General features: G+C 41.8%; 1 protein-coding gene across 2 annotated transcripts in view; it reads left to right on the forward strand.

Annotated features, from left to right (window-relative positions):
* Window positions 1-14,961, forward strand: part of LOC131223867 (uncharacterized) — a 50,433-nt gene extending 35,472 nt beyond the window's left edge. For both annotated transcript variants that reach the window (XM_058219395.1, XM_058219396.1), the window contains exons 3-5: window positions 749-844; window positions 1,637-1,773; window positions 14,673-14,961. In XM_058219395.1, coding sequence (XP_058075378.1) covers window positions 749-844; window positions 1,637-1,773; window positions 14,673-14,853 — 414 coding nt within the window. In that variant the 3' untranslated portion in view covers window positions 14,854-14,961. The remainder of the gene's footprint in view (window positions 1-748; window positions 845-1,636; window positions 1,774-14,672) is intronic.
* Window positions 14,962-15,258: the final 297 nt, after the last annotated feature.

The following is a 15,258-nucleotide window of genomic DNA, read 5'->3' on the forward strand; positions in this document are numbered from 1 at the left end:
GTGCTACCAATTTCAAATTGGTGGTGAAGTGTCGTGGGAGACTCACCACCCTTGCTCATACAGCAAGACATCCGTCTTTCCCCATGCAGCAAGACAGCCATCTTTCCCCATGCAGCAAGACAGTGACCCCTCATTGGTATGAGAAATGCTTTGATAATATGACCAAGTACGATGGTTAATACACAAGCAGTAAGAACTCGTACGCATGGCACAATGTAGTTTAAATAAACCATCCAAGTTGTGGGTCTCAACTTAGAAGGATTTAAAAAATAGAACTATTTAATATCCTAAATGGCTGATTGGTGAATGTATAATAGATTGTAAGGTGAAAAGTATCCAATGGTTTGAACTTTAAAAGAAGCGCCCATCAAACAAAGGCCAGTATGCTTCGATGAATCTGACTTTTGAATGATTACCTATCTACCATTGGCCCTGTAATTCAAGCTGTGTAATTCAAGTTAATGTATGTCAGTGTACAGTTTATGAGTGCTCACATATCAGTATCAAACAACTGCTTTTTTCATATGCACTGAGAGGGAGGGAAGGAGACTCCTATCCATCGAGGGAGGGAGGGAAGGAGGGATACATATTGGATGAGTCTTAAAAATCTAGATTTCCTATTCATTGAATAATATCATGTATGCCTGGCTGAATTTTGAACCTGGTGTTCTTTCAGTAGCTGTAGATTAATCTTTCAATGCGGCTCATTTGTCATCTAATATGCATTCTCCCTCTATTTTGGTTTCAGATGCGGAGAAGTGCAGCCAAACTAGAGTTGTACCGTAAATTCACCAATTCCCTTGCAGTATGTGTGCTGCTTTCTATTGCTTGGATTGGCTATGAGGTTGTGTTTTATCCTTGCTCATGTCACGTGACTTTTTACTTTTTCTTTTCAAGAAGATTGCACCTATTAAGTTACCATGAATCCATGATGTCATATGCTTCTAATACGAATATTCCCTTTGTTACTAGAAAATCACAAAGCACTTTCTTTAAAAGTATCTGCAACCCTATTGGCCAAGCTAGTAGGCACTATGAAAGGTCTCTAAGCACACCAACATGCAAAAGCTTGTCTCATGTGTCATGAATCCCATTTCTTGGTTCTTGCTGTTTCCTTGAGATGTTCAATAACGTTAAACATGGAAGCTTTTCCATTTCCAATGTGACTCAGTCAACTGGCCAAGTCAATGAATTACTGACTTTTGAGAAACCCGGCCTATTTGATAGTTGACATGACTGATTTCTTGTGAAATTCAAGTTTGGAGTTGCAATTAGGACTCTTGTGGCTTAAGAGCACAGCTAATCAAGTCAATTAAGGAAAATTCTCATTTGAGTAATGAGTTTTTGAACATTGGTTGTGCAAATCATTTTCTCTCTTTGTTGATTGCTTTTAGGAATCTTCTAGTTATGGTGGATTTCCCCCTTACATTTACTCACGGTTCCTTCACTGTTTTGGTTATACAGTAGCTTGTTTTGTACTTGCTCCTTTTGATCTTTCTTCCTGCCTCTTTTGGTATTACTAAATTTAAATTCAGTGGTCAAGTTAATAAAAAGGAATATTAGATTCTGTTTTGTTATTATTTTTAATATTCATGAGTGCTAATGATCCTAGCTTTGTGTACTTGTGAAAATGCAGCTGTACTTCAATGCATCAGATCCCTTGAGCGAGCTGTGGGAAAGAGCTTGGATCATCCCAGCTTTTTGGAACATCCTTGCATACTTGTTACTTGTTGTAATATGTATCCTTTGGGCCCCATCGCATAACCCAACTAGGTAATTTCTGGAATCTTTAGCTTTTCCTTTTCCCTTGTCTACTACTTGCTGAAAATTTCAATGTTGCTGCTGTTGCAAATTAGGGTTTACTCCTGGCTTTTGAGTCTTGGCAAGAGGTCTAAACTGTCCAGTTTTTATCTAGGAAATTAAAATCATATGTGCTGCTTTTGGAGGAAACTTTAACATGTGAATGGTTCAGGTCAGGATAACACTCGCACAGGTTTGCTCAAGTATAGGCTTGTAAAAGATCTGGTAGCCTGGCATAGTGTGGACCCAGATTTTAAACTGGTCAGGCTAGGCCTGTCAGTCCAGCCTATTCAAAACTTTGATTTTGCTTGGGTGGCCCAGATCATGGCTGTATTTAAGTAGACTGATGGGTTCATTTTCCTTTACAGTAGTTTGCACACTAAAAGACAGCTTCTGTCATCACTTGGCTTCTTAATCTACCAGGAGTGTGAAATGCTGGTGTCGAGAAAATAACACACTGTGGAACCATATTATACTCTGGCAGTTTATGATGAACCATATTCATTTACCTGCCCGCTATACATTCGTCATGCATTTACCTAAATCCAAACTGCTCAAATCATTGGCCTCATTGTGGGAGGGGCATGACCTAAGAATGTCATTGACTGGACCTGCTCTTCTTAACTACCTCAATTGAGTTGAATTTTTCTTTGAATATCCTCAAGCTCTAGAAAAATGCCACATGGAATCATCTTCCATGCAATTCTTCTCCTACCCTGAAGGTCTGCATTTCAACCAGAAATCACCTCTAGGAGGGAGTGACAAAGGGTCCACGCAAGACCAAAAATGTTGAAGCAAATGATCCCACAAGTCTCCTGCAATCACAATGAATGAAAAGATGGTTAATGCTCTCTTGGTGATTCTTAAACATCGCACATGTTCAGAAGAGCCTAATTCCTCTTCTTCATAATTCATATATGCAATCATCACGTCTTTTTAGGGAACAAAGACTATCTATCACCTGTCTGTCTGTCTGTCTATTCGACTCGGAGCCACATGTCCTAGTTGGACCAATTTTGCATGGCTTGCCTTATTTCTGTGTAATACAAGTCATCCAATAGGATGAAACTGATATGAGTTGGGAGTGATCAGTCCAAAATCATTGATGTCCTCCTTTTTGGGGAAGTGAAATGTAAGAACTCATTTCCTTTGTATCATTGATGGAGGGAGTGCGGTCCATCATTCAATAGGCAAGCCTCTCCTTGATGACTCGGATAGTGATGAAAACTGATTAACACTAGGATAAGAGGTTGGAGCAAGCACCTGATGTCCTACATTCCATATCAAGAGAAATGGAGAAATGCTCTATTGTCCTCCTGGTGGGTTTGACAATTGGGGGGGGGGGGGGTGGGGGTGGGGAAGGCAGTTAAAGGTACATCCGACTGCCTTCGTTGATAATTTTCTGGCAGATTGGAATGATCTCCATTTTCGCTAAGCATTTGGGAGATTCGGGAAAGTAAGAGAAATAGTAATACCAAGGAATTAGCTTGTTGGGGGGCAGGGGGCTAAGAAAAATTGGGAAAATAAAAATCCAAAAGAATAGATGGGGAGAAAGAGGGGGACCCCGAATCGGAGAACGAATGATGAGGACATCCGAGCACCATACCAGAGGAGGGTTGAGCTAGTCTCCTTATGGTTAGACGGCTATTACATGGGGCCCACTTGGCCCAATTCACATTCTTAGCTACATTGAAGACCCCACGTGCATGTTCATGCATCTTTGAAGACCTTACATTGGGAAGATGCACATGGGCTGCATATAAGAGCTTGATAGACATATCGGACCGTTGGATTGGGTGGACACAATGATCGGACCATTGGATTGGGTGGACACGATGATCGGACCATTGGATCATCATCATCGGACATCTTGATCGTAGACCCCCATGGGCCGCGAAATAGTTTAGTTGTTTAGATTGTTTACATGCTTCATTATTTTTGATATACCTTTTATTTGTGTTGAGATTAGGGAGATAAGAACTTTTAATTTATTAAATGTCTTTATGTTGAGAATCTTATCTGAGAGCATCTTTTTGTAAAAGGTTTTTTCTGATACTATAAAAGAGAAAGATGGGTGTGTGAAACCCTAATGCCATTATTTTGAAAAAAAAAGAAGCTTTGTGTTTTCTTTTCTTCATATGATTTGAAGAATACTCCATGTGATTTGGAGCTTGAGTGTGGTGTGATTCAATTCCCCATTCAACGAAGGTGCGAGGTCTCCATCTATCATCTTCCTTCTCAATTCCTTTCTATCCAAAAGAGGTATTTTTCCAAAAACGTCATCTCTTTTCTTCCCTTCCTATCCAAGACCATCCAAATCATATTTTTCTTCAACTTCTCATCATCCAACTTCAACCCCAACCGAAATCAACCATTGAGGACCTAAAAAGCCTAGCCAACGACCCACACGTATAAGCCCCTAGGCTAACCGCATGGACAACCGCTCATTCCTTTGATATCCACTTGCTTCCCCATAAAAATCTCTTGATTTCCCATCCATAACCCTACCCTAAACCCTAGATCCCCAATTTCCTATTTTCCCCAATTTCTAAAAACTCTAATTCCAAAATCCTCAATTCCCATAAACCCTAATTTTCCAAATTTCAGATTTTCCCATTCCTAACCCTAATCATAAAATCTAAAAATCTGTCCCTTGAATGTGGAACGTGCCTATGTTAAATTGGAAGTTTATCCTTCAATCGGGCCTAGTTTTAATTGATTTATGTGATTTCTTAGCATATGGGCATATGATTTTGGTTAAATAAGATTTTATTGCCTATTGTTTACTCTTAATTACTTGGTTGATTAGCCTCTTTTGTTAATTGAATTACTTTATGGAGTCTTTTATAATCTCCATGTTGCTTGCTAGCATTAAATCATTTATCCTGCAACAAATTTGGTATCAGAGAATAGGTTTAGCATAGGATATTTGTGTTGCATCTAGGTTAAGAGTCATATCTAGGGTTAATAGAGTATGGATTGCATATGGGATCATATTGCTGAATTTTTGTTGGAGTATCTTATTGTTGAATTTTCAGTTTGTGGCCCCACTCGTATCATTGCTGAAATTTCAGCATAGTAATTTTAGGTTGTCACATTTTGCTGAATTTTCAGCTTGTAATTTTTGGATTACACTCGTGCGGAATTTTCAGTTTAGCACCCTCGGATTACTATCTTGCTGAATTTTGAACATAAGATTTGAGGATAGCGACTTGCTGAATTTTCTGGTTAGTGTGTCTAGCGTGATCTCTAGGTTAGTACTATCATTGTTATCACATTATCCTAAGATGTAGGTTTTCCTTTCAGAGTGTCCTTGTGTATGCTCAGTCGTTCAGGACGTGGTTTTGGCCTACGTCCCACTATGAATCTAGAACAGATTGCCGAGGCCCTTAACGATATCAATAATCATCTGAAGGCTATTGAAGTGCACAATAAGACCACCGCAACTCAATTGATTGTGACTAATGCGCATGTCAATCAGCTTGAAGCCCCCCTTCAGGTGAAGCCCGACATTGGGGAAGATGTCCAATCACAAGCCGGGGATCAAATTGAAGGAGTTGAGACTGCCACTTGTAATTACTAGCCGTGCCTTAAGCCAAATTGTAGAAAGTGTTGATTGGCGCAGGAATTCAATTTTCCACACTTATGCCAAGTGTGGTAGCAAAAATTGTAAGGTGATCATTAATAGTGGCAATTGCATCAATGTTGTATCTGCTCGCACCGTGGACCGCTTAGGCATGCTAGTCTTTCCTCACCCTCAGCCCTATTGAGTCTTATGGGTTGATGCATCTTCAATTCCGATTTCTCAGCGTTGTCCCATTCCCATCCAATTTGGTTCCTATATGGACACATTGTGGTGTGATGTTTTGCCTATGGATAGAGGCCACATCATTTTGGGCAAACAGGGATGCAACACTGCTCGGTCGCTCTAATACGTATTCGTTTCTTGATGCAGGACATGAAATTAAATATGACATGCAAGATCTCAAACTTTGGATTATACCAATTTTAAACAATCACAAAATTCCGTATCCTACACACGATCAAATATTCAAAAAGGGGAATCTATGGGGGTCCAAGCCTACACAATTTTAGGGTTGGATCAAATTAAAATTATAAACCAAACAAGCCCAAAGGATTGTAAGAGTCATCCATTCTTGCAAAGGATTGTTCCCAAATTCAAGAGATTCACCATGTTTCAATTTGGGAGAAAATCTAGGGTTCGAAAATTGGGAATAATTAGGATTTGGGACTCTTAGGGTTAAAGATCTAGATTAAGGGGTTTGATTTAAGTCTAAAGAGAAGGAAAATAGAGGAAAACAGAACCTGAGATGAGCCACATGCGTTGGACAGCAGATGGCCCTGGGCGTACGTGGGTGCCCAACCGTTCGCATGTGTGTGGGGCCCACAAAGTTAGGAACTGACTTCTAGGCTAGGATCGACCAGGGTAGGGCTGCCTCCATGCCAAATTTCGCATCGATCCGTAGCCAGGCGAGTGCGTGGTACTCCGTTGAAGTTTCAACCCCCCAGATGGACCAGAATCTGGAAATTTGTTGTGCACTGTTGTAGAAGAGAACTTGGGTATGAGAGAGGGTGAATCTGAAGATGGAAGGGATGTAAAAGATGATGGATGTGGGGTGTAAAGAGGTGGAGGTGATTTGGAACGGGTGTGGCTTCACACCACGGTAGTTAGCCCTTCGAGGAAGGGAGAGTTTCGCACCCAATTTGATTCTTCAACCCAAAGAGATAGAGAGGAAGAAAACGCAGGAATTTTATTCATAAACTTCATACCAATACCTACATGGGGTTGCTTTATTTATAAGAAAACCCTAAACCCCAAAAGATATTTTACCCTTGCGCCATGTGCACGCACTAATACCAAAACTTAAAGCAAATAAATACTAAGCAATCAAAACCGTTCATGAAGTTTCTAATAACAAAAGTAATCAAAACTCAAAATCCTAGATCATCTAAATTAGTGGGCCACGATCATGAGATCCGATGGTAGAATCTATGTGATGATCGGGTCCACTCCAAAGCCCTATAGCGTAGCCCCTAATTGTGAGGCCCTCCAAAGATGTTGTTATCGATCCCGATTGAAAGTGGGGCCTGCCTCCTCCTTGAATATGTGCGTAGGGTGGGGGGTGTGCGCATGATGTCCCCATCATTTCTATATAGAGGCAAATGGATGGTCTTGAAGCCTCTCTTGCCCAAAAGCACCTCGGAAAAGGAGGACAATAAGAAACGTGGTCCCAAAGGTGTGACGAAACTCCAGCTTGAGTCTCTTCCTATAGTTAATGCCAAAGAGTCTGAAAGAGAGACTAAAACTGATTTGATGTTGTATGCCCACGTGGCAAGTGAGGTTATTATGGAGATGCCACCTGAGGTACACTCGATGGCAATGTAGAGTTACCATATGAGGTGAGTCCGGTATTGGAGGAGTCCAGTGTTGTTATTTCAGTGGACATGCCAGATGAGCTTACACCCGTGCGGGACATTCACGCATTGACTCTACTAAACCTTCATCACGATCAAATGAGTCATGGGGAGGAAGTGAATTTGGAAAGATAAGTAGATGAGCCTAGGACCCCTATAGATTGCATACCGATGTCTATGTTCCATAGGCCTTTAGAGTTTGCACATGCATCTACACAACATATGCATGACTTGCATGTGGAGATTAGAAAAAGAATCAATATAAGTAATGAAACAAACAAAATGATTGCTTACTCACACCATAGGTTTAAAGAAAGAGTTTGTTATGGGTGATGAGATCATGATTAAAATACGTCGAAAAATGTCTCCACAGAGAACCATAAAAAAATTACAGGCCTGTAACACTGGACCATATAAAATCTTGAAAAGACTGGGTTCGAATGCTTACTTGATAGATCTTCCATCTAACATTTGTATCAGTTCCACATTTAATATGGAAGATCTTGTACCATTTCATGTACATTCCCCTAACCCTCACATGAACTTTGATGATGATGCTCCTGACCTGTCCCATAACCCATGGCCATTTCCTGACCCCTCTTCTCAATCTTTACCATTCGTACCATCCATACCTACAAGAAGAAAGGGTATAGAGGATATCTTATATGAAGAAGCAGTTTCCACATGACATGGAGGTTACCAAGAGTACCTTGTCAAGTGGAAGGGCAGACCAAAGTCAGACAGTACATGGATCACAGAGGCAAAGCTTCAATGACGAGACCCGAATCTCCTCGAGCATCACTGCAGCTTTATTTTGCCATAAGCGAAATCTCCTCAGCCGAAGGGAATTGATGAGGACATCCAAGCACCATACTAGAGGAGGACGGCTTAGCCAGTCTCCTTATGGTTAGACGACCATTACATGGGGCCCACTTGGCCCAATTCACATTCCTAGATATGTTGAAGACCCCATATGCATGTTCATGCATCTTTGAAGACCCTACACTGGGAAGATGCACGTAGGTTGCATATAGGAGCTTGATAGACACATCGGACCGTGTTGGACTTTGTGATCGAATTAATGAAGATGAAGGAGAGGGTGTCACATGTGAGGATGACATCATACAAGAGAGGCCTTCACTGATATATGAAGGTTTGAAAGGGATTTTTAAACCGACATTCTGAACGCATGTGGAAGATGATTCTTATGTGGTGTTGTTCACATAGGTGGGAGGCACTTTTAAACCGACTTTCTCGACTCATGTGGAAGATGATTCTTGTGTGGTGTTGTTCACACAGGTGGGAGGCACGTGTGGTATGGTTTACATAGGTAGGTGAAATTATAAGTGATGGCATGTGTCTGGGTTTTTTATATAATGATATTGTAGCCCGTCTCTATCCTTCTTTCTTTCTCAACTTTTCTTCAATAGGAGAGGGGGTAGGGCCTAGGGGACAAGGGCGATCGAGTGTGTCTCCATTTCGGAAGTCCCCAAGAGCCAAATTGACACTGTAGAGTACCACAAGGGTTATGCCTAGCCTTCGTTAATGGATAAGGTGGATAGAGCATTGATGATACCTAATAGCTCAAATTTGCTAGAGTCAGATTCTCAAAGGTGAGAAGGACATGAAGTGGAACCATCCGTGATCGAGGTAGAGCTAGTGGAAGTGATTTCCAACTAACAAGGAGCCTTTGTAGCTAGGAGATAGACAACGGACAATGCATTGATAGCTCATGAATGTATTGACTCTTTTAATAGAAGAGGCATAAAGGGGGTTATTTGCAAACTGTATATTGAAAAAGTATATGATCATGTGAATTGGGACTAACTTGATTATATGTTGGGCCAGTCGAATTGTGAGGAGAAATGGTGGTCTTGGAGTTGTGTTTGTGTCAAATCGGCAAAATTTTCTGTTCTATAAACGGTTCCTCGAATGACTATAGTCAAGTGTCTAAAGGGTAACAATGGGGGGATCCACTTTCACCATGTTTGTTTGTGGTGATAGTAGAGGCCCTAAGTAGGATGATTGGTAGAGGAGTAGCGTCTAGATTAGTGAGAGGCTTCAGGGTTGATAATTCATAGCTTCAAATATCTCATTTACGGTATGTGGATGACAAATTGCTCTTTTGCAAGGCCGATGAAGAAAAGGTGAATGGTCTTCAAATGATTATAGTGTGTTTTGAGGTAGCGTCAGGGTTAAAGGTAAATATTAATAAAAGTGAACTATTGGGGGTGGGTTTATCAAGAGAAGAGATAGGCATCTTTGCTTAGGATCTTTGGATGTAGGGAGGGCTCTTTTCCGTTTACATACTTTGGGTTACCACTATGTAAGAGGAAGCTGGCTAAGCATTTATAGGACAGTAATCGAGAGGTTTGAAAGGAAGCCATCAAGTTGGAAGAGAAGATGCTTTTCTTTGGGAGGAAGGTTAACATTAATCAAGGCAGCTATGTCTAACACACTAGTTTATTTCATGTCCATTTCAAGTGCCCGAAAGCAGTGTTGGACAAGTTGGAAAAAAATTAGCCAAGACTTTTTTGTGGAAAGGGGTAGAAGAATAACATAAGTTTCATCTTATGAAGTGGGAGAAAGTATGTAAGCCATGGGATCAAGGGGGAGCTGGTCTAAGGTGTTAAGGAGAGATGAATTTAGCATTTTTGGGTAAGTGGGTTTGGAGGTTTGGTATGGAAGGGTAGTTTATGGAGAGAAGTGGTGGGGAGGAAGTATGGGGTACAAGAAGGATCTTGGTGGATAAAGCCCTCATCGTTGTATAGGGCATTATCTTTTTGGAAAGTGGCGGCCTTGCTAAGAAAAATAAGGTTTGGGAAGGGGTGGGTTTTTCTTTGGGTAACAATGAGCATATTAGATTTCGGGAGGATGTTTGGTTAGGGGAGCGAAAATGGAGAGGTATTTGGCCTTTTAAGTGCGAAAGCTTGGTGGAGGTAAGGAATGAATGGCCAAGTTCGCGAGGGGGGGGGGGGGGGGGGAGTGATTATGACCTATTTAAAATTATACCAATTAAAAATCTAAATTGCCTTACTTAAACTATTTTCCAATTAAACTAAGCAAGGCAATTTAACTCTAAGGCTTCCAATCCAATAGAGGGTCCAATCATATATAGACTACAAATGATATGCAAGTAAAGCAACTAGTCTATAGAGTTAGTGTATATGAGTGTGTGGGATGTGATTCCTATCAATCCTAGATATTTATCTAATCATGCATCATAATTAAGCATTTTAGTACATAAGCATAATTAAATAAATGCGCAAATAGCAATCCCAAACACGATCATATATAGTGGTTCGGCTACATGTCTACTCCACTCCCGGCAGACGTACTCTCTCCCAGAGTGTATCGGATTTCACTATTGGAGGTTTTAAATCAGGTTCACCTCAAACCTATACATGCCTACACAAGGACTTTGCAATTTATGCTTGACACAAGAACCTAGACTTTATGTCCTACACAAGGACAAGGGTCCTAATCTCGAACCCGATGATTTAGGCTACACAGGCCAAGGTCCTACACAAGAACTTAAGTTTATGTCTTTCACAAGGACAAGGGTCCTACACAAGTACCCAATGCTGTAGGCTCTACACAAGAGCCAAGGTCCTATACAAGAACCTGGACATTTAGGCCCTACACAAGAGCCAAGGTTCCACGTAAGAACCTGAAATTAATGCCCTACACAAGAGCAAGGGTCCTACTCCAGAACCCAACACGTATTCTCTCGTTGGAGGCCTACACAAGGACTTACTGTCGGTTTTTCCTTAGGCTACCCAACAACCTTGGTCCTATGCAAGAACCATGGATTTATGCCCTATGGAAGAGCAAAGGTCCTACGGAAGAACCTAGGTGAGTTTGAACACGAACTCTTGCACTCTAACCTACATAAGGTCGGAGTACAAACTAGACTCTTACACATGACACGTGTCGGATTGAGTCCCTTTTGATGCTCTGTCTTGGGTCACTTGATCTCCGCTCTCCCGTGCTTCAAACAGCTCCTTGTTGCTCCCCCGATCATGCTGTCGCAGCTTCGCCAAGGCTTCAACTCCAAGATCAATCACCTTGCATGTTGTGCTCCATTGAAGTGACTAGGGTGATAGGAGTGGGTTGAATTTCCTATCAACTAATGGGAAGTTGTTTATCCTAGGGAATTCAGTTGGATGGGTCTCCTAAAAGACTTGGACAATGATATACCAAGATGCTTAAGTCCAATCTCTAGGAAATGGATGAATTCAAGCACATCTCCAATGGTGAGGTTGGAATCCTCATTAGAGTTGAAATCTCTAGGGAGATGCTTGAACTTCAATGGAGTAGAGGCTAGGGATGAGGGATATGCATATGGAATCACCCTACCCCTGGTTGCTCCAAAAACCCATCAAAAAGTCCAAGAACTGAATGTCCTTTATAAACAGTTCAAGATCCAACGGTAAAAAACGAGCAGAAAACGGTCTTGTCGATGCCATCAAAGGATCTTCGATGCCATTGAAGGGCTCCCCGATGCCATCGAAATTTCTAGGCAAAAATGATGTTTGCTTGTTGGACAAATCCGGACCCTCTTCGATTGCATTGAACATCTTCCTTCAATGTCATCAAAGTGTCTACGATGCCATTGAGATAATCAGGGAAAAATCCGAAAACCTTGCTGGACAATTTCGGATATCTAATCGATGCCATCTAGGGGACTTCGATGCCATCGAAACTTAAGTTTCAATGCCATCGAGAATTCCAACCAAAAAATCCAATTTGGTTGCTAGACATTCCCGACTCTCGATCGATGTCATTGGCCAGGTCTTTGATGCCATCGAAGACCATTCGATGGCAACTCGATGCCATCGAACATGGCCTGAAATATGCTGTTTTGGGCTATCTTCTACACAACAGATTCTCACCTCTTCTAGCCTTCTTTATCTTGTTTTTCTTGGTCTCCTAAGGCTAAGGGATGATCAAATTAATATATCTATTGGGTCAAGATCATCTAGAGCTTATAAGGTTGTTTTGGGTCAAGGGTTAGGGTCACCAAGGCCACCTGTTTACCTGTATGCGCTGCTCGATGCTTCGTCTTCGCTTGTGTCTTTGGTCTGTACTTTACAAAGGCTCAATCAACTACTTGACACAACTACTCACGTGACTAACAAACAATGGTGCAAAAATGAGTGCACTAACAGTATTCCCCCGTTTAGTGGGGATTTCTCTAGAGTCAACCATGATAGCGGCAAGGTGTTTTTCCTTTTAAGGGGAAGGAGTTTTTTGGGCTCCTTCCTGTAGGAGCAATTTAAATGATGAAGAGGTAGAAGAAGAGTTGTATTTGTTGGATAAGTGGAGCATGGTACACCTTATGACATCAAAAAGGGATTCAATGAGATGGTTGGAAGACAAGCCTAGCAAGTTTTTAGTGGAATCCTTTTATCGAATGATTAGTGGTGGACGAAATGTTGATGGGGTTAGTTACACTACCTATGTGTGGTGATATGGTGCTCCCCGAAGGTGGCCACACTAGCTTGGCTAGTGGGAAGAAACAAAGTGTTTAACGGTTGATAACCTTTGCAAGAGATGATTTTCCCAAATGTGTGCTTGATGTGTTCTCAAGATAAGGAATTGGTGGATCATCCTTTCATCCACTGTTTATTCGCAAGAAGATGTGGGAGAAATTCTGATGCAGGACAACGCCCACCTCGAGTGTGAGTCTCAAACACAAGACCTTCCGCTCTGATACCACTTTGATGTAGGACAACTAACCACTTGCTCTAGAAGCTCATACAGCTATAGCATGACAAATTAATCCCTTTATCTCATAGCCCAGGCCTCACATCTCATGGGTTAGGACCTCGGCCGAACTCCCCTCGTGGGCCCCACTTCACATGGATTCCACTTCATACGAGCTACCTGCCTCACATGGATGTGGCCGGCCTCACACGAGCCACCTACCTCAAGTGTGCGCCTGCATCCCACAGGCCACCCCACTAGAGCCCGGTGTGAAAATGCTCCTGCATTAAACTCTTTATCTTGTTTGGCATTAATTGGATTTTGCTGGGGTCCATTGAGTCTTCTTCTTGTCTGGGCATGGTGGAGGAAAAGGAAAGATAGGGAGGAAGGTTTGGCGTCTCTCTCTTCTAGCCGGAATTTGGTTTTTGTGGTTGGAAAGGAATAATTGCTGTTTCAGGAATCGGAAAAGAGACCATTGGAGGTTTTCAAATTGGCTTAAGGGCATGTTATAGAATAAGCAATCGAATCAAAGGCTATTTCTCCGGCTCATTTTCCTGTTAGTTGGGTAGATTTGTAGATTATATTTTCTTTTTTGTTTTCTTTTTATGTAATTCTTTAGGCTTCAGCCTCTTTGCAATAAACTCATCACTGTTCCCAAAAAGAAAAGAAAAAAAGCTCACTTCCTGATGATGGCTCTTTCAAGAAATCATGCTCCTCAATCTGCTGAAGGTCCTGGGGTCCAGTGTTTGCCCTTTGGGTGCTTCCCTCAGCGCTACCCCTCATTGTCTCAACTTATTGTTGCAATGTGGTGATAGTCTCCAACACCTTAGCCTGGTAAGCGTTCCTTTCCTGGCGTCAAGTGTTGGTTAACTTGTTCAAGGAACGCAGCGTCTCCCCCTTCCCTTGAGTTACCTGGTGTCCACTATTGAGGCCCTTTTAATGCTAAATTATTCAAACCAATCCTGCCCATTGACCACGACAAGCTCCAACCTCATGCAGATGTGCCTTCATTGCTGCTTCCACATCATAGGACTTGTCCCTGACTTTCTAGAACCAAACCCCTCATTCCCCTGTATTTGCTGGTTGTTAGTCACTTCTGAAGCTGTTGTCTCTCTTAACCCACAAGCGATACAGAACCCTTCTTAACCACACTCTTATACTGCATGCTACTGCCTGAATGGGAAGGGCATCTATATGCAGCCTGCCTTTCTCGGACATCTAGATTGGTGGGACCCCTCTAATGGACAGCTTAGTTCTGGCATGTCACTTGCAGTTAAGGTATTTAGTAATGGTAACGCTGGCTGTAATGGCCAGCCTTATGTCCATTACGATATGGGCCGTAATGGCCGTTACACCCCCCGTAATGGCCATTGCGGCCTTGTAATGGTCGAGGAAAAAATGTATCGCCCGGTATTGGCCCATTGCGGGCTTGTATTAGTTGGTCCACTACAGCCATTACAGGTCCATTACGGGCCTTTTTTTTTCCCCTTTCAAATTGGGCATTACAACCCTGTATCATGTAATAGTCACCACTGTTACTGTTACTGCTACTTGATGGGCATTAGGTCCGTAATGTAACTGTTTCGAACACCATGCATGCATCTGCATATAGATGGCCTGCCCTGTATGCACGCATGTTATTTGCAAATGTGTGGATGACTTCCATGAAAGGAAAAAGATCATCATATTTATTTTAATTACAATATTGGTGTCGTCATATACTACAGGTATGCATATTCTGAGGAAACAGGAGACGACTTCGACGAGGAGGGCATTTCGTTGACGAGCAGTGTTGCCAAGGCAACAGTGGATATGGTCAGCAAGCTGGAGAGGAAGGAGAGGAAGACGGCAAGTGCCTCAGATCATGTGTTTGGGCTTGGTGAAGGTGAGGAAGACAAACGGGAGTAGAGTAGAGATATCTTGTATTCTTTCAGAGGAAGAATGCCCCCTTGTTTTATATGTACAAAACCAAGAAAGAAAAAGCAATTACAAAAAAAAAAAACAAAAAAACAAAAAGAGAGGGAAATAATGGGAGTACAACTAAAGGCAAGTGAGCAGAAACCTCCTCAACTTGGTGGAAGGGGTTGAATGATTGACACTGATTCTCTCTCATCTCTCCTTTTTAGCTAGGGAGGACTGTAATTTTGCAACCAAAAAAAAAAAAAAAAGATGCTTTGCATCTCTGATATTGTAAATTGTAATGCGCTGGTGATGCAGACATGTTTGAATTTCATGGCCTAGTAGCCATTTCCTCAGTATTAATAGGGGGTAAATGGGTCAGTTCCAAACACCATTGGGGAGGATGGCAAATTG

The sequence above is a fragment of the Magnolia sinica genome, chromosome 13 (genome assembly GCF_029962835.1).
Source record: "Magnolia sinica isolate HGM2019 chromosome 13, MsV1, whole genome shotgun sequence".
Classification (NCBI taxonomy): domain Eukaryota; kingdom Viridiplantae; phylum Streptophyta; class Magnoliopsida; order Magnoliales; family Magnoliaceae; genus Magnolia; species Magnolia sinica.